We start from the raw sequence: 19,556 nt of genomic DNA, 5'->3' as shown, positions 1-19,556 counted from the left end.
TGCTTTCTCTCCTACTGCCATGCCTTGGGTAGGAAGAGGCACAGCTCAGGAGCTGCTGTTGGTCTGTTTTCTCCTTGTTCTTTTACTTCTGCCTGAGGAGGAGGGAAATGAGAGCCACATTTCTGTGTATTTATACCATGTCTTATGAACCTCTGCCTAAGAATTGGATCTCTTTCACTCAGTAATAGTCTGAACAGTTTCAGCCACCCATAAAATATTTCTAATGTAGGAAAAGCCAAAAAGTATCAGTTTTGTAGTCAGGTTTAAATGACTTAGAGTAAGAGAGGCTCAATATAGCTTACTAGCAGTAAGCTGATCTTTGGCTTGCTGTGGTAAGTGTATTGTACCTTAGGTCGGTGTACTGGTGCACATCTGTAATCCCAATATTTTGGAGGCTCAGAAAGGAAGATCAGAGGTTTAAGGCTAGCTCACACACACGTACACACAAAAGTTAAAAATAAGTGTACTGTAAATTATACACATGTGTCTTGGGGGGTTTACTGGAGAGTGAAACCAGGGGTGTTTTACCACTGAGCTATGTCCCCAGCCCTTTTTTATTTTTTATCTTGAAACAGAGTCTCACTAAATTGCTGTGTGCTAACCTCAAACCTAGATCCTGTGTCATCCTTCTAGGTCACTATGGTTATAGGCATGCACCACTGGGCCTGGCATATAATACACAAGTGTATGATAACCTTAATTCTAGTTCTGTTTCAGATACTTATCATGTGTGTGGGGAGGGTGTACCAGGGTTGGAACCCAGGGCATTCTACCTCCAATCCACACCCCAACCCTGTATTTAACTCTTTTTTTTTTTTTTTCCTCTCGCGGTACTGGGCATGGAACCCAGGGGCATTCTAATTCCAAACTCCACCCCTAGCCCCCTTTTTTTCCTTTATTTTATTTATTTATTTATTTTGGTGGTACTGGGGTTCCTGGAAACCCTTCTACCTCCAGGCTATACTCCCAGACCCATTTTATACTTTTTTTTTTTTTTTTAATTTGAAAACAAGGTCTCTTAAGCTAGCGCGGCTGGCTTTGAACCTGCACGGTCCTCCTGTCTCCGCCTCCCAGGCACAGGGATTACAAGCGTGCACCACCACGCCCAGCTTTCTTCTTTTATTTTAAAACAAGGCCTCACTGTTGGAAAGGACCTAAGTAGTAGCTGAGCTGTTCTCACCGCGGTCCTCCACCTCGGCCTCCCAAATGCTGAGATTACAAGCATGAGCCACCACGCCTGGCTTAACTCTTTATTCTGAAACAGGGCCTCACTAAGTAGCTGAGGCTGGCCTTTGACCTCCTATTTCAGCCTCCAAAGTGCTGGGATTGCAAGTGTGTGCCACCACACTGGCTCCTATCACTTTTTTGCCTAATCATTTTTGTCTACTTCTGATTTATAGCCTGGTGTGTGTGTGTGTGTGTGTGTGTGTGTGTGTGTGTGTGTGTGTGTGTGACAGATAGACAGACAGACAAGGGATCAAACCCTAGGGGTGTCTACCCCTGAGATAAACCCCCAGCTCTGGGTTTTTATTTTTTGTTTGTTTTGCTTTTTGAAACAGGGTCTTGATATGTTGCTAAAACTGGCCTCAAACCTGTGATCCTTCTGTCTCAGCCTCCCAAGTACTGGGATTACAGGCACGTGTTGCCATGCCAAGCACCTGTTAATGCTTAAAGCAACTTTAAGTTGCCTGAGATGAGAGTGATCTGTAAAATATTGATTATTGGGATTTTTGTAGCATGTTTACATGAATTGTCTGTTCCTGACTTATTGTTGTAGGAATGTACTAAGTATTTATTGATACTTCTTGATGAGAGTAGAAAGCTTTCAGCAATATCAAAATTCTTTATTACTGTGTTTTCTCATCCTAAGGCTTTAAGAAAGTAAGACTAAAGTGAAAAGCATTTCAGTTCATAAAAGCGATTGCCGCAGTGTTATTTATAACGGCTAAAAGTTTTTTTTCTTTAGTTAACCTTTCAAATCCCTAAAATGACAGGGAGTTTTTGTTATGGTTTTGGTTGGTTTTTGTTTGTTTGTTTGTTTGTTTGATTGAACTTAGGAGCAGTCTACCTCCGAGCTACACCTGCAGCCCTATTTTTTATTTTTATTTGGAAACAGTGTCTCACTAATTTGTGGAGGGCCTTACCAAGTAGCTGAGGCTGGCCACAGACCTGCCATCCTCCTCTCCCACATCCCAGGATTACAAGTGTTGTGCCACCGTGTCCAGCCAGGGAGATTCTAAAAGACAGGGAGCCACAGGACAGTGAGTGGAGGAAACACAACCCCAATTTTAGAAGACATGTGAGAGCAGCCCAGCTCTAGGACGGGCTTTGGCGGACTTTGTATGAAGGCCAAATAGCAAAATATTTTAAGCTTTGCAAGCCGGAGGCTACTGCTGCCACCTCTTCCTGCCTTCCCTCCTCCTCCTCCTTCTCCTCCTCCTCCTCCTCCTCCTCCTCTTTTAATAATCCCTTAAAAATATAAAAAGTGGTCTTAGCTAGCACACCAGATTTGGCCCAGAGGCCATCATTGGCCTACCTCAGATTTCAAAGAAGAAAATTAAAACCAAAGCCATTATATCACAGAATCCCAGAAAACTGAAACTCAGGAATTGAAGGCACCAGTTACCCCTGAAATTGCTCAAGTTAGAAATGGAAGCAAGATGTCTCAACCAGTCTTTCCCCTCACAGCCCCTCCAACTCCACACAGCTCCTGCTTTCACCTCCAAGACCTCAGTAGATACTTTTCCTTTGTAATAGGTATTAAACCCAGGGATGTTCCTTCTCAAAGCCACAGCCCAGACTGCTTTATTCTGAAGATGGTCTGACTGAGTCGCTGACGGTCTTGCTCATCTGCTGAGGCTTGTCCCGAGGGAGGGAGCCTCCCGCCTCAGCCTCCTGAGTGCTGGGATTAGAGGAAGGGAGCCTCCCGCCTCAGCCTCCTGAGTGAGTGCTGGGATTGCAGGCCTGCGCCAGCACGCAGTAGGGAGCCTCCTGCCTCAGCCTCCTGAGTGCTGGGATGACAGGCCTGCGCCAGCACGCAGTAAGGAGCCTCCTGCCTCAGCCTCCTGAGTGCTGGGATGACAGGCCTGCGCCAGCACGCAGTAGGGAGCCTCCTGCCTCAGCCTCCTGAGTGCTGGGATTACAGGCATGCGCCAGCACACAGTAGGTGCCTTTGACACAGAGATAGCAGTCAGGGGCAGCCATGGGAGCTAGTTGGTCTCCTAAAATATGAGCTTTTGTCATTTGATAAAATGTAACAAACAGGAATAAAATATTGATATATTTATTACAACTATAATTTTTTTCTATTACATTCGAAATTTTCTACAGTAATTTAGAAAAGTTTTTATTTTGAATCATTATTATTCCTAAATAACTTGTTTGATATTCTTGATTTACTTTATTTTATTTTAAATTGTTCTATTAGTGCCAAGAAGATAGTTAATAGTTATCTGTTTCAGGATATATATATATATATTTTTTTTTTAATCTTTTTTTTTTTTTTTTTTTTTGGGTGGTACTGGGGTTCCTGAAAGCCCTTCTACCTCCGGGCTACACTCCCAGACCTATTTTATACTTTTTTTTTTTTTTTTTTTTTTTTGTAACAGGCAGGGTCTCTTAAGGCAGCACGGCTGGCTTCGAACCTGCACGATCCTCCTGTCTCCACCTCCCAAGCACGGGGATTACAAGCGTGCGCCACCACGCCCGGCTAGGATATTTGTTTTTAAATATTATTATTTTTTATTTATTTTTATTTATTTATTTTTGGTGGTACTGGGGTTCCTGGAAGCCCTTCTACCTCCGGGATACACTCCCAAGGGCTACCCTCCCAGACCTATTTTTTAACTTTTTAAAATGTGGAAACAGGGTCTCTTAAGCCAGCAAGGCTGGCTCCAAACCAGGGCGATCCTCCTGTCTCTGCCTCCCAAGCGCGGGGATTACAAGTGTGCACCACCACGCCCGGCTATTTTTTATTTTTTTATTTTATTTTTTGGTCGTAGTGGGGGTGGAACCCAGAGGCTTTCTACCTCTGGGCTATACTCCCAGACCCATTTTATATTTTCTTTGGAAACAGGGTCTTACTACGTTGCTGAGAGCCTCACTCTGGCTTCGAATCTGCGTGATCCTCCTGTCTCTGCCTCCCAAGCGTGCGTCACCACGCCCGGCTAACTATTATTTTAGAAGATATATTTTAAGTACATGAAAATATTATAGTTAAGTGCTAGAAACACAGAGGTAAAGAACTGATTTCATATGAAGCTTATAGTCTTGAATGAGGGAGGAGATATGTTAGTAAATATAGTGTAGGTTTGTGTATGACAGAACACACCAGTGTCAATGGAAACAGAATTTCAAAACAAGAAACAGCAAGGAGGAGCTGTGCTTGGTGGCACATGTGTGCAATCCCAGTATTTGGGAGGCCAGGACACAGGAGAATTGCAAGTTCAAGGCCAACCTTAGCCAAAATTAGTGACACCCTGTTTTTAAAATATATATGTATGTATTTATGTGTGTATATGTGTGTGTGTGTGTGTGTGTGTGTGTGTGTATGGGGAGGGTATAGATTAGTGATAGAGAAGCCCAAGGTTCAGTTGCCAGTACCACCAAAAAAGGCACAGGTAATAAACTCAGCCACTTTGGTGATTGTTCAGTTTCAGTGCTAGTCATTGGTAGTAAGAACATGTAAGACAAGTTTAATGAAGCCCACTCAGGACTTGTTTTAGACTTTTGTTTTGAAATACACGTGCATTCAGGTGGATTTCGCCAGTGCTTTCTGAATACTTGTTTAGAGTTAGGGAGAGAGAGAGCAAGCAAAGGAAGGAAGGGATTGCGTGCTCGCCACTGCAGACCGCCTGGGCAAGGGCGGGATGAAAGGGCAGCATGTGCCCACGGCTGCAAAGCAGGCTAGGGCGGACTGCTGATAGAGCTGTTTGCGGACATCGCCACAGTCTAATTGGAACTAGCATGCCATAGGATGTCGCAGGTAGAATACGGAAAAGCCGTTAAAAGAAAGGCTGCAGCTGGGCACAGAGGCACAGGCCTGGAATCCTAGTGCTTGGGAGCCGAAGACAGGAGGAACACAGGTTCAAAGCCAGCCCCAGCAGTTTAGGGAGACCCTGTTTCCAAATAAAAGAAAAAATAGGGCTAGGTTAGCTCAGAAGTAGAACAGCCCTCAGTTCAGTCCCCAGTCCCAGAGGGTGGAAGGGAGATCTTTTCAGAAGTTCATGAAGAAAAAAAAAGATTCAGCTAACGGAGGAGGTGTCGTGCTTCGTTTTGTTTCTTGCAGTGTTGGTGATGTAGCCCAGCACTTGCGCACTCGGGGGAAGCTTTCTACCACTGAGCTGGGCTTTTTTTTTTTTTTTTTTTTTTTAACAAAAGTCTTGCTAAGTTGCCCAGGCTGACTTCAAACTTGCACTTCTTTTAGTCTCAGCCTTCCAATTAGCTGGGATTGGTAATACAGGTTTGCAGTTTCCTACTTTGTGTTTCAGTTCTACATTGCTATATTTTTTTTAGGTGAGATATAAAGTGGGAAGATTTATCTTCTAAATAGAAGCCAATCAAGGAGAGGTTAAAAATAAAGGAAGAAGACAAAGAGAAAAGAGAGGGATGATATTTAACTGGGCAGATCCTGGTTTTATGGAGATTGAAGTTTCTATTATTCAGTTAGGAAGAAGTTCTCTTAGAGAAGAGTTTCAAAATAATGGATGCAATATTAGATACAGGGACTTGTACGGGTCCATGATCGTGAAGGACTTTGGCGTTTAAGCTTCATTAGTTCTAAACAAATTGTATGAGCTAATGATAGTTAAAATTCCTGGGAGATTGGGAAGAGAGTATAATTAGGCATTGATACTAATAATAGCCTTGGACAGAAGGGAAATGCCTCCTTTTAGTTCTTCCTACAGGCTACATTTTACGAGGCTAGGGAGTGTGTGTGTGTGTGTGTTGTTGTTTTTTATCGACTTTATGGTGAAACAGAAAAAAAAGAAGCTATAAAATTAAGTCCTAAAAGCCAGGCGTGTGGCGCACGCGTGTGATCCCAGCACTCGGGAGCTGAGACAGGAGGATCCAGGTTCACAGACAGCCTCCGCTCCTCAGCGAGACCCTCTGCAAGCCAGCGAGGCCCCGTTTCAAAATAAAAAGAATAAACAATGGGGCTGGGGGTGGAGCTCGGAGGTAGAATGCCCCTGGGTTCCATCCCCAGTACTGCAAAAAAAAAAAAAAGAAAAAAAAAAAACCAACAACAAATTAAGTACTAAAACAGCCCCGTTTGAGTTTTAAGAAGGAAGCGCCTTCGTCAGTGGAGGTCGTTGGTAGAGGAGGCTTCAGTGCAGTTGGAGCTGTGGCTAAAGCTTCCTGCCTCTTGATGTTGCAGATAGTGAAGCTGCTCCTCCGCCACGGTGGAAATCCATTGCAAGCGAACAAGCACGGGGAGCGCCCAGTGGACGTGGCCGAAACAGAGGAGCTGGAGATGCTGCTGAAAAGAGAGGTGCCTCTGTCTGACGACGACGAGAGCTGCACAGGTGTGTTTCAGAAGATCTACATTCAGCCCTTGGGTATATTTGATAGAACATTGTGAATAGGTTTTAATACATAAAACATTTGAGGACTGCGGAACAGTGCTCACTAGCTATTACTAAAATAATGCTTTCCCAACTAAGATGGCGGGGTTAGTAACCTGGGTATTTGCCACGCCCTGTAAGCGGAGTCACCCTGTCGTGCCGTTTGTGTGACACTCCTGCTCTGTAAGTTGAAGTGTTTTAGTCAGGCTTGCTGCATCGCTCCCAGCAGCACTGACCCTGACTGCTTCTCATTCGTGCGTGCGTGCGTGCGTGTGTGTGTGTGTGTGTGTGTGTGTGTGTGTGTGTGTGTGTGTTGGAGCTTACCAAACCTTTCTTCCTCCCCCATGTTGGTGAGCCATCTCTGCAGCATCCTTTTGCGATTTAGGGCCTGAACTCTCGGCCCACCAGGGCAGGGGCAATTCCTTACTGACAGTTTTGCTTTTGTTGTTGTTGTTGTTGTTGTTGTTGTTGTTGTTGTTTTGGTACTGGGGGTTGAACCCTGGAGCTACACCCCCAGCCTTGTTTTATTTGTCATTTTGAAACAGGGCCACACTAAGTTTCAGAGGGCCTAAATTGCTGAGGCTGACCATGAACTCGTGGTCCTCCTGTCTCAGCCCCACAAATACTGGGATTTCAAGCATGTACTCTCACACTTGCCTACAAACCATTTTTTAAAAGACAGATCCAGCATAACATGGTGGCACACCCTTGTAATCCTACTACTTGGGAGGCTGAGACAGGACTATTGCAGGTTCAAGGACAGCCCTAGTAAGTAGTGGACTCTCATCAACCTATCAAAACTCTTAGTTTTAAAAAATAACTAGGCCAAGTGTGGTGGCGCACGCTTGTAATCCCCATGGTTGGGAGGCTGAGACAGGAGGATCGCACGGGTTCGAAGCTAGCCTCAGCTTAGTGGGGCTCTCAGCAACTTAGTGAGACCCTGTTTCCAAGTAAAAAATAGAAAATAGGTCTGGGAGTATAGCCCGGAGGTAGAAAGTCCCTGGGTTCCACCCCCCAGTATCACCAATAAATGGATGGATGGATGGCGAGCTCTGGGGGTATGGCTTGGAGGTAGAATGCCCATGGGTTCAATCTCCTGCACTATGTACACACACATACAAAAGATAGATCTAAAAGAATTAGAAAGCTTTTGGTATGAATGGAGTTTAAAAAAATAAATTTTAAGCTGGGCGTGGTGGCGCACACTTGTAATCCCAGCATTCGGGAGGCTGAGACCTGGAGGATTGCGGTTCGTGGACAGCCTCAGCTATTTAGTGAAGCCCTCCGCAACTTAGTGAGACCCTGTTTCAAAAATAAAGAATAAAAAATAGGGCAGGGGGTGTAGCTCGGAGGTCAAATGCCTCTGGGTTCCACTCCCAGACCCGCCAAAAAAAAAGAAATGTGGACTCCAGACAGTTTAGCATGTGTTGAGCTGCCTCGTGGACTTGCAGGCTGTGTCTTAAGGAATTAATTGTCTCAGCTACTTAGTGAGACCCTGTTTCAAAATAAGAATAAAAAATAGGGCAGGGGGTGTAGCTCGGGGGCCAAATGCCCCTAAGTTCCATCCCCAGACCTGCAAACAAACAAACAAATAAATAAATAAAATTTACAGCATAACAGAAAACTTCTTTTCTATGTTAAAGGATGTCTACTTAAGGCCAGGCGTGGTGGCGCACGCTTGTCATCCCAGCATTCAGGAGGTGGAGACCAGAGGATCGGGGTTTGTGGACAGCCTCAGCTACTTAGGCACTTGGCGACTCCGTGAGACCCTATTTCAAACATAAAATAAAGGATTAAAAAATAGGGCTGGGGCTGTAGCTCCAAGGTACAATGCCCCAGGTTCTATCCCCAGTACAGAAAAAAAAAGGCAGCCCCTTTTTTATAAACTGAAAGGGTTCATCATATTTCAGGCAAAAATCTATGAATAAATTTATTAGTTTTTTTCAAAGGCTATGTCCTCCTAAGAACTTAGTTCTATAAGCAATTAGGTCATGTTACTTTTATATTACATACGAGAGAATAAAAACCAAACCATACTTATTTAATCTCAGCCATTCTAGAAAGCAGTAGAAAAATATCTAATTTCAAGCAGGAGTTCTGTCCTTTATATAATGCAGTTTAAATTACCTTTCTTGTGAAAAGAGAACTAAAAGAACACATCTTCTGAGTATAACATCCTTATATTCTTGTTGAACAAAAATTAGTTATAAATATGACCCAAGTTCAAGGCATGAGCGCTCACTGCAAAAGAGATACCTAAGTAAATCTTGCAAATATCAAACTGACTATAAATATGAGATCATACTTAAAGTAAGTCTTGAAATGAAAACATTTGAGAAGATAATCTTTTAAATAGGGAAATTATGTGATAACATCTTCTATGGTAGTTGAAAACTCAGCTAAAGTGCTTTTTAAAATAAGCAAGATTTACATTATTTAACAGTAGACAATGAAGAATTAAAGTCAGGAAATAGCACATGGCAGAAGAGATAATTTTGTGCTAATTAAGGGCATAAAATTCAAAACAAAGATTAAATTTGGTTGCCCTGTTAAGCACCAGGTTGCACTGTCAAAAGAAATAGAAAGCAAAAAAATTTTTTTGTTAGAAATATAAGGCAAGCCGGGCGTGGTAGCGCACACTTGTCATCCCAGCATTCGGGAGGCTGAGACAGGAGGATCTCTGTTCGCAGACAGCCTCAGCTACTTAGTGAGGCCCTCCGCAACTTACTGAGAACCTGTTTCAAAATAAAGAAAGAATAAAGCAGGGGGTGTAGCTTGGAGGTCGAATGCCCCTGGGTTCCATCCCCAGACCTGCCAAAAAATAAAATGTGTGTGTGTGTGTAAACACAAAAATGTATGGAATCTTGTTTCCAGTCCATACAAATGTCTTATTATAAAAGTCTCAAAACTGTAGACATTAATACTTAACAGAATGAGACCAAAATTATGCTATATTTGGTAAAAGTTCATAGCCGTCATCCTTAAGAATGAAAACAAATGACTTTACTAAGGACATCTGGAAGAAGAGAAACTCCAAAGAAAAAAGCAAGGTATTAATAAAGAGCAAAATCTAATCGTTAAAACAAATTTCTGATTATTACACAAGTTCTTTCATATTTATAAACAGTAATAGAGTGAAACTCTAAGTTCATTCTATTACTTAGCTGTCAGCTGAATAGGGAAACATGTAGCACAGCTAACCCAGGGAACTGAACATGTGTAAGCATCCTCTAAGAGTTTTTTATTTATTTTGTTGTTGTTATACTGGGGTGGAGCCCAGGGGCTTTCTACTTCCGGGCTACACTCCCAGACCTATTTTATAGTTTATTTGGAAACAGGGTCTCACTAAGTTGCTGAGAGCCTCGCTTAGTAGCTGAGGCTGGCTTCGAACCTGTGCAGTTCTCCTGTCTCAGCCTCCTAAGCGCTGGAATGACAAACGAGCGCCACCACGCCTGGCTTCATTTAAGAGTTTAAAATAGCCACAAAGATAGAGAACATTTTTCATAATATAGTGCATGTAGATCTTAGCCAAAAACCATTAAAAGCTTGAAAGATAAGTGCAGGCACAGAGCAGACCTAGGAACTGGGAGAGCAGGTCGCAGAGGAGGCGGCGGCAGGCGGCACCTGTCGAGGCATGCCAGCAAGGCTCTGATCCCGCAGCGAGGAAGGCAGCTTAGCAGTGGAGAAGTACAGAACAGGCTCCAGCGCGGCTCCATTGCAAGCATGCAGAAATGCTCAAGTAAAGCTGCCCTGTGTAATTGGTAAAGACTTCTTTTAAAACTAGTGTTCTGAGAGCAGGGCGTGGAGGCGCACGCTTGTTACCCCAGCATTCAGGAGGCCAGAGGATCACGGTTCGCGGCCAGCCTCAGCCACTTAGTGAGGCCCTCTGCAACTTAGGAGACCCTGTTTCAAAATAAAGAATAAAAAATAGGGCAGGGGGTATAGATCGGAGGTCGAATGCCCCTCGGTTCTATCCCCAGTCCTGGTGGGGGGGAGTGTTCTGCCAGGTGTGGTGGCACACGCTTTTAATCCCAGTATTTGGGAGGCTGAGCCAAGCCTTGGCTACTTAGGCCCTCAGCAACTTAGTGAGATCCTGTTTCCAAATAAAGAATAGAAAATATGACTGGGGATGTAGTTCAGAGGTAGAATGCCCCTGGGTTCATTCTTCAGCACCACAGACACACACACAAAATAGTCTTCAGATGTTGATAAGCTTGCATTGAAGTTTGAGTAATACACTGTTGTTGAGAGTAGTTTAGTATGTATGAAAAATTGAGAAAGACACAGCCAGAAATGCTGGTGGCTCTTGGCACCTCACTGCTGACGGGAAGGAAGCAGGAGGCAGGGGCCACTTTGCCTTCCATCTCCTGGAGGAGAGCTGCCATGTGCATTGCTCAGACAGCAGACAAAGCTAACCACCTTCCAAGGTTGTCTAAAAGAAATAGCAGTAACCCAGCAAAATAAAACAACAAGAGAGAAAAAACACAAATTTATCCACAAAAATGGGCATCTAGGAAAATTCAGCTGCAAGCTGGGCACAGTGGCATGCACCTTTAACCCCAGTCTTGGGAGGCTAGGCAGGCGACTCTTAGATCCAAGGCACAGCCTCAGCAACTTGTCAAGACGCCATTTCAGAATAAAAGAATAAGGCCGGGCGTGGTGGCGCACGCTTGTAATCCCTGCGCTTAGGAGGCAGAGACAGGAGGATCGCGCAGGTTCAAAGCCAGCCACGCTGGTTTAAAAGACCCTGTTTCCAAATAAAAATATAAAAAAAGGTCTGGGAGTGTAGCCCGGAGGTAGAAGGGGTTCCAGGAACTCCAATACCGCCAAAAATAAATAAATAAAAATTAAAAGAATAAAAAGGACTGAAGGTGTAGCTTGGAGGTAGAATGCCTCAGGAGTTCAGTATAAACTAAGGCGTACAAGTTGTTGCTATCTTTTTTCGTGTGTGTGGTGCAGGGATTGAGCCCAGGGGCTTTCTACCTCCGAGCTACCCCTTGGCCTTATTTTACTTTTATTTTGAGTCAGAGTCTCCCCAGAGTGATGAGAGTCTCACTGTTTGCTGAGGCTGTCCTTGAACCTTGTGTCTCAGCTTCCCAAGTATTGAGATTATAGGGTTGCAGCACCATGCTCAGCTTGTTCCTGTCTTTTGTTAAAAAAAGATCTGGAACAGCTAACAAAATACAAGACCTTTATCATCTTAAAGGCAGCACATTTATGGATGAGATCATAGGACAAATGGGATGTTTAAACAATCAAATTGTGCTTTTGATTTACCAGGCGTATTTCTTGGAATATCCCATGGTTGCTATATTCTTTTCAGTGGCAACAGTGAGTGTATGTACTTGAGTTGCAGATACTGGGAGCAAAGATATTCTTTAGTTAGAAAGATCAAGATGAGCTGGGCACCGTGATGCATGCCTATAATCCCGGTACTTGGGAGGCTGAAACAGGAGGATCTCAGACTGGAGGACAGCCTCAGCAATTTAGTGAGACCTTCTTTCAAAATAAAAAATATCAGTGGAGGAATCAAGTGAGAATACCATTGTCAGCCTCAGTGCTGTGTGCCTGTGTCCCGTCACCATGGAGCCACATTATGGTATGAGACAGTTATGCACCAGTAACAGTATAAAATCAACAAGTAGGCTGGGGAGGGTAGCTCAGAGATGAATAATTTTTATTAAACAGTGGTTGGTGTTGTTTTGTGTTGCTGGGGATCAGACCCAGGGATTTGCATGTTCTAGGCAGTGCTCAACCATTGAGCTACACGTCAGACCTGAGCAGAGTTTGCAAACCCGTTCACAAGTCCTTCCATTCATAAAGTACAGTGTAGACTAATTCTCCATGGAACATGTTTTACTAAAGTCACACGTGATCTTTCACCTCAGATCCCTCAGCTATATGTCAGCCCCTGTCCTTTCAGACTTTTCATAGAATTTGACGCTTTTGATCAGGTTCTTCCTAAAACTTCTTGTCTTAGTTTCTGGGACATAATTCTCTAGCTGTCACCAAGCTTCTCAAACTGTTCTTCCTCACTTTCCTTGTAGAATCTTGTCTTCTTTCCTTTTCTTACACCCTGTGATGATCTTTCCAATGATTTTGCTTTCTGGATTCCCTTCTTAGGTCGCATAGTCTCCCAAATAAGTCTCACCCACTCTCACAGTGTCAACTCACTCACGTAGTGAGGACTTACTGTTATCTCTTTGTCCTAGAGTTTTTTCTTAAACTTTAATTAATTAATTAATTAATTTGTGGGTCTGGAAAGGAACCCAGGGGTATTCGACCTCCAAGCTACACCCTCTGCCCTATTTTTTATTTTCATTTTGAGACAGGGTCTCCTAAGTCGCAGAGGGCCTCACTAAGTAGCCGAGGCTGTCTGTGAACCACAATCCTCTGGTCTCAGCCTCCCGAATGCTGGGATTACAAGTGTGCGCTACCACACCCAGCTTTAAACTTCAAATTTAATTTAGCTGACTTCCAAATATTAGACTTCCTCAAAGAAACTTCAAAAATCAGCATAACAAATGAAACTATATATGTCTTATACTTACAAGTTGTTTAACCTTCTTTTCTTCCTTTTCCTTCACCTGAACTATTCAACAACTATTTTTTTTAGCAATTTGTTTGTGTTTGAGATTGTGAAATGGGGATACGTCTGATTAAGTAAATGGAGATAATAAGCCGAGCACAGTGGTAGGTACATGCTTGTAATCCCAGTACACGGGAGGCTGAGACAGGAGGATCACAGCTTCAAGGCTAGTCTTAGTGAGACCCTGTTTCAGAATATAAATGCTGGGCTGGGCGTGGTGGCGCATGCAAATAAAAAGTATAAAATGGTCTGGAAGTGTAGCCTGGAGGTAGAAGGGCTTCCAGGAACCCCAGTACCACCAAATATATGTGCTGGGAGTGTAGCTCAGAAGTAGAACGTCCCTAGGTTCAATCCCAGTACCTCAAAAAGAAAGGAAAGAAAGAAAGGAAATGGAGGTGTAATCCACTAACCTCTATCAGCCTTTGCTTTCAGCACACTTGTTCCATCTGCTAGTTACAAGCTAAAAATCCTTTCAACATCTTTTTGGTATGTAGAATTAGAATTAGTGAAACTGTGTTGTCTTTCATGAGAAAGTAGAAAAAATAATAAGAGAAAGGTTGGACATTTGTATGTTCAATGTTAATTGTTTATTATGGCTGTGAGTTTTTTAATCTTGCTCTCTTCAGAACACTATGAAAAGCAGCTCTTATTATAAACTTGCCATTAGAAAGAAGTGCAGCAAATTTTGTCCTGCAGAAGAAAAGGTATTTTATTTGAACTTACATATTTGAGTAGAGCAGAATATATATTTGAGAACCTTTTTGATTCTCCCCCGTCTTAATGATCACATGTGTTCATCGGCTCTGTATTGGTTTTTCAGAATACTTACTTTGACATGGTGAATGCGTCTGAACCCTTGCTTGGTCAGAGTCCCTCAAGGAGTGGTGCAGGACTTAGCAGTAAGTATCACGCAAAGATTGTGGAGTTGCTGGGAGGCTGATGAAATACCCAGCGTTTATTGTTCCATTTACATGAGGTCCTTGTTAGACTTAACTGTATCAAATTTCATCCAATCTGGTTTTAGAACATGCTAGAATTTAATCAGTATTAACTTTGACTGCCCATCGTGCTTATGTAGAGAAAGCTGATAGCATGTTTACTTATGTATCTGATATACCGTGTCATCCATGTGACAGATGCACTTTAAGTGTTGCAGTTAGAGAATAACTAAGACTGAATTTTAGAACTTAGTAAACTTGGAGTAAGTGACAGGGTGCAGTATGTGGAGCCCTCCACGCAGATAGAAGTCTCTACGTCAGTGCTCTTCAGAGCGGCCATCCTGTAACTATGTCTTACTAGCCCTCAAAATGAGGAGCTTATGCCAGAATGTAAACTCTTGCCCTGCTTTCTAAGAAAGGGAAGCGCTGTGGGCAGATGGCAGCTGAAGTGAGATTGTGCTAGAGGTACAGTTGACTGCCCACCGTGGAGCGTGCTCCTGACGTCATGCTGGATCAGTAGCGAGCCGTGTTCAGCGTAGCCTTGCTGCTGGAACCACAGTTTGAGAACCGATTTTTGTCTTGCATATCAGACGCTTTATGATAATGTTGCAAGAATCTATGTCCTGGTTAATACTGCTTATTGTATAGGGATATATGGTAGTTCTAAATTTACACGGTTCCTCCACACACCGTTTCTTCCTTTTCCACAGTCTTGCGCCACATCACCTTCCCATACCAAAATTCTATCTAATCATAGTGTCTGCTGCAAATACTTGCTTCTTGCTGCCGTGCTGAGAATTCCTTCCTTCCTATTTGGAGAGCTGTCTTCCATGCCCACAGTTGTGGTCATGGAGCACATAACTCAGTGCCATACAGTGCCCTCTCCCCCGCTTGCTGACCCGGCTTGATAACTGCCAGGCGCTGGTTCCGTCATTCCCCACAGTGCCCGGTGGGGATGTGGGAGGTGCCGGCCATGGTCATCAGGCCCTCCCTCGCTGACCGATGCCGCAGCTGGGCTGGTTCCTAGACCGCTGCTCTGCGCTTTCCTCACTCACACGCCTCGCTCAGCCAAGGGATGCTCCGTCTTGACACAGCAGGCTGCTTCCAGAGACAGATCAGCACACTGAGCGAACAGATTGTTGCCCACCGGTGTGGCTGAGTGCATTTCTGTGTCATAAAATTTCTAAAAATGACCAGTATCATTGAATCCTTCCCTTCTCAATGCTAAAATAGTAAATGGTACTATTATATCATAAATATATTGTCATAACTTGTGAAACTCACTTCCTCAGTTTTATGTTGCAGGAACTCTGAAAATCCAAGTACTGGCACATGCTTTATGGAGTTATAACAGCTAATATATCAAGAGATCAAAAAAGACCACAGATATTTAAGTTAAATTATAACAGAATTGTTTACCATGTGGCTTATGTGCTATTAGTAGTTTAACCCTAAGTAGGAAGAAGTACCACCCTAGGAAGTTTAAGAGCAAAGCTTTAATCTTAGGATTCCAGAGTACAGAAGAGGTAGAGTGTCCAATCAGTGTCTTTGATCATTAGAGTTTGGACTTGATAGGGCATGCTATAAAAGTAAAGTAGCTTGTATATTGACATACCTATAATTAAAAGATTTCTCTTCAACATATAAAGTTAAAATATACATTGTATATTTATTCCTTTCCAAAAGACATGCTTCAGTCATTTCCATTATATTTATTAGGTAATAAGAGACCATGTGTATAGAAAAATCACAATCCATTTTTAATCCAAGGACCTTATTTTATTTAACCAAATCTACTAGAAACCTTAATTAAGCCAGTTTCTGAAGTTCAGTAGTAGCAAGCACAATATTTGGTGCTCATCTTACACAGATCGCTGTGGTATTCGTGCTTAGTAACATGGAAACACTCCTCAGGAGTCCGCTGTGCAGAGGGCTGCGCAGACACGGGCCGGGGAAGAGGCGACACCGCTGACCCGTTAGCAGGGCCCCACCTGGCTCTGTGGACCAGTCCACTGCCTTCTCTGCGCTTTGTAACGTGTATGACATGCTTCACACGCAGCTTCTGGATTCCCTTTTTAAAACTTTTCATAGAGTACCCTCAGCTTGCTTCTGCCAGTTATCTTAAAACCTAATCTAGTTCTTCTTTTAAAAAATCTTTTGAAAATATTTTTAAATTAATACATATTTCTTGTGGATTAATTATATCAACCTAGTCCCAAATCCTAAGAATTTTTTATTCCAGTTGAAGTATTTTTAGAGGAAAATATATGTCAACTTTTAAGTAGGGGGAAGCAAAAAAAATTATGAATACCTAAATTGCCATACATTGTAAAAATATACTCTTGAGCAGTGTCTCTAAGAATTCTGTATCTTTGACTTGTTTAATATGTCAGAAAGATAATGGGAAGTTGGTGTCGCATCGCCACTGTGCTCTGGGTGGGTACAAACTCATATGTCCTGTGTCTTCCACTTGGCTACATAAAAAGTCTGCTAAGTACCTCTCTTTGAAATTCCTGTAAAGATCACAGAAATTTGAAGTGTACTTACCAAAGAAATATAAAATTATTTATTGTCAATACTAAAGCTAATACATTTTTTTAAAAAATGTTAGCTTGGTGATTTTCCTTAAAAAAATGAATTTCTACCAGTGCCTAACAACTTAAAGTGAGTCTGTCACATAATTATAGTAGTGAGCTATTGCTAAATATTTAAGATTGAAACTCTTGATAATAAAGGTACATTTGGGCAGAACCTTAAAAAAGCATATATTTCACATTAAAATATTAGTTGTATATGCATACATATAAACGAATTCAGCCTTATCTGTATCATTCTGCCTGCAGAAAGTGGTTTAAAGGACCTCCATGTAATGTATTTATTTATGATTGAATATCTGAAGTCTGGGTGATTTTGTCAGTTTCCTTTAGTAACATCCAAATTTTTGTAGTGATATCTGTCCTAATTTTAGAGAAAGGAGATCTTGCTTACCATTTATAAAATCTAAATCTGTGTCACTGGCATTTTAGTGTGAAGGCGTTGTGCGATAACTGAGGGATGTGTGTAGGATCCTGTAGTGTTTACTTTTGTTTCTCCTGTAGATTATGCCTTTAGAATTAATATTTTCAGCTGTTGATTGTTTTCTTTCCTCTCCTCCTCACCCCTGAGCTCTTAAGTCCACTTCTCCTACCGATGTCTGTTACTGTAGAAGTAAAGTGAAAACAAACCCTCCCTGTGTGTACCTATCTCCAAGTAGATAGGTGACTGATTGCTGCTCCTAAAGTAGAATTGAAACACCCAATATTTACTTCGGAGAAGTGAAATTATAGAAATACAAATTTAGAAGAGAGAATGAAATTAGCTAGTATTTTGTTTCCCTAAATAAATATATTTTATTTCCCTAGATATATTCTGTAAGATACATTTCTCAGTCAGTTTGGGGATGGGAAAACTAAAGATTTGCTTACTAAAATGCAGGCATAGTCTTTTTTTTTTTTTTTTTTTTTTTTTTTTTTGGTGGTACTGGGGATGGAACCCAGAGGCTTTCTACCTCCGGGCTATACTTCCAGAACCATTTTATATTTTATTTGGAAACAAGGTCTCAATAAGTTGCTGAGAGCCTCACTTAGTAGCTGAGGCTGGCTTTGAACCTGCGTGGTCCTCCTGTCTCAGCCTCCCAAGCGCAGGGATTATAAGGGTGCGCCACCACGCCCAGCCTTAGGCATAGTTTTCTAATGTTCCTTCTTTAGGTAACATAAGTGACAGTTATGTAACTATACTATAGTTTATTTTTTAATCAGTGCTGGGGATGGAACCCAGGGGTATCTACCTCCAAACTATTTCCCCAGCCCTATTTTTTATTCTTTATTTTGAAACAGGTTCCCAGTACGTTTTGGAGGCCTCACTCGGTATTTCCCAGGCTGGCTGTGAACCTGTGATCCTCCCCTCCCAGCCTCTCCAGCACTGGGGTGACAAGTGTGCGCCACCATGCCAGCTTTGTTTGTTTTTTGCTGCGGGACTGGGGATCTGTATTTCTGAGCTGCACCCCAGCCCGATTTTACTTTTTGTTTGGAAATGTCTCACTAGGCTGCTGGGAGTCTCTGCATTGCTGAGGCTGCCCTCAAACCTGTATCAGTTTCCCACGCACAGAGATGAAAGGTGTGTGCCCCACCCCCACTTGTGCTTGTATGATTCTTAGTCACGATAGTTTTGCTAGTGAACTGTTCCAAAACAAAGGAGCCACTCTAAATGCACAAGGGAGGCCTGCTTTATTTGCGAAAGTCTTCCACGTGAGACCCCAGAGAATCCTGTGGCCTCGGCATCAGCTGGTGCAGGAAGCATTCTCAGCCAGGTGCTGAGGTCAGACGTGAGCACACGGCCATGAGCAGGCTGCTCACTCAGCAGACACCACGGAACTGCTCAGAAAGGGTTCCTTACAGACACGGGACGAAATCGGGAGATTGAAGGGAAACCAGCTGAGTGAAAGAGCCAGTGTGAACAAACCGAGACTGTAAATAATGCAAGAAGACAAGGGGTAAGTTCTCGGCGGCCTTGAAGAATACGGATGCAGCAGGCCATCCGTCGTGGCAACAGAGGGCTGCTGTGAGGAAGCGTAACGAAGCGAAGCGCCCTTGAAGTTCTAGGTGTCTATGGCTACCCAAGCAACTGCAGCCCTAGAGACTGGAGCAGCAGGTACTGTTGAGGCTCTGTCTTGGGACATAAGGGCAGATGTCCGAGGTAATCAGAGCAGAGACACGGGAGGAATGAGAAAAAGGACATTAAGAAATACCCAGAACACACATTTTCCATGCTGCAAGAAGAAAGTTGGAAGCAGTTTTTTTGGGGGGACGGCATTGGGGACTAAACTGAGAGGCATTCTACCTCTTAGCCACACCCCCAATCTTGTTTTATTTTTAAACAGTGTCTCATTAAGTTGGTGTGCCTGGCCTCAAACCTTACTGCTCCTGTCTCAGCCTCCCACATACCTAGGATGACAGTTGTAGGCCAGTGTGGCTGGCTCAAGAAATAGAGTGCCCTTTAACTGAAGAAAGACTTATGGTTGTTTGTTTGTTTGTTTGTTTGTTTGTTTGTTTGTTTGTTGGTACTGGGGGTGGAACCCAGGGGCCTTCTACCTCCGGGCTACACTCCCAGACCTATTTTATATTTTATTTAGAAACGGTCTCTTAAGCCAGCTGAGGCTAGCTTCGAACCTGTGCGATCCTCCTGTCTCAGCCTCCCAAGCGCAGGGGTTACAAGCGTGCGCCACCACGCCCGGCTTAGACTTATGTTTTTATATCCGAAGGAATGTTGTGTGTGTATGTGTGCAATACTGAGGGCTGAACCCAGGGCACTCTACCTCCAGATACACCCCAGACCTATTTTTTATTCTTTATTTTGAAATGGGATGGCACTAAGTAACTGAGGGCCTCACTAAGTAACTGAGGCTGGCCACAAACTTGCAGTCCTTCC

At 43.1% G+C, this 19,556-nt stretch overlaps 1 protein-coding gene across 2 annotated transcripts in view; it reads left to right on the top strand.

Moving 5' to 3' along the window:
• ANKRD12 (ankyrin repeat domain 12) overlaps positions 1-19,556 on the top strand; it is a gene marked incomplete at both ends in the record, with an annotated part of 81,426 nt that overhangs the window by 39,622 nt on the left and 22,248 nt on the right. For both annotated transcript variants that reach the window (XM_080714499.1, XM_080714498.1), the window contains one exon: positions 6,377-6,524. In XM_080714499.1, the coding sequence (XP_080570625.1) occupies positions 6,377-6,524 (148 nt within the window). The remainder of the gene's footprint in view (positions 1-6,376; positions 6,525-19,556) is intronic.

Source organism: Muscardinus avellanarius (assembly GCF_963383645.1).
Source record: "Muscardinus avellanarius genome assembly, chromosome: 17".
NCBI classification, from domain to species: Eukaryota; Metazoa; Chordata; class Mammalia; order Rodentia; family Gliridae; genus Muscardinus; species Muscardinus avellanarius.
This window is presented reverse-complemented; position numbering and strand designations above follow the sequence as displayed.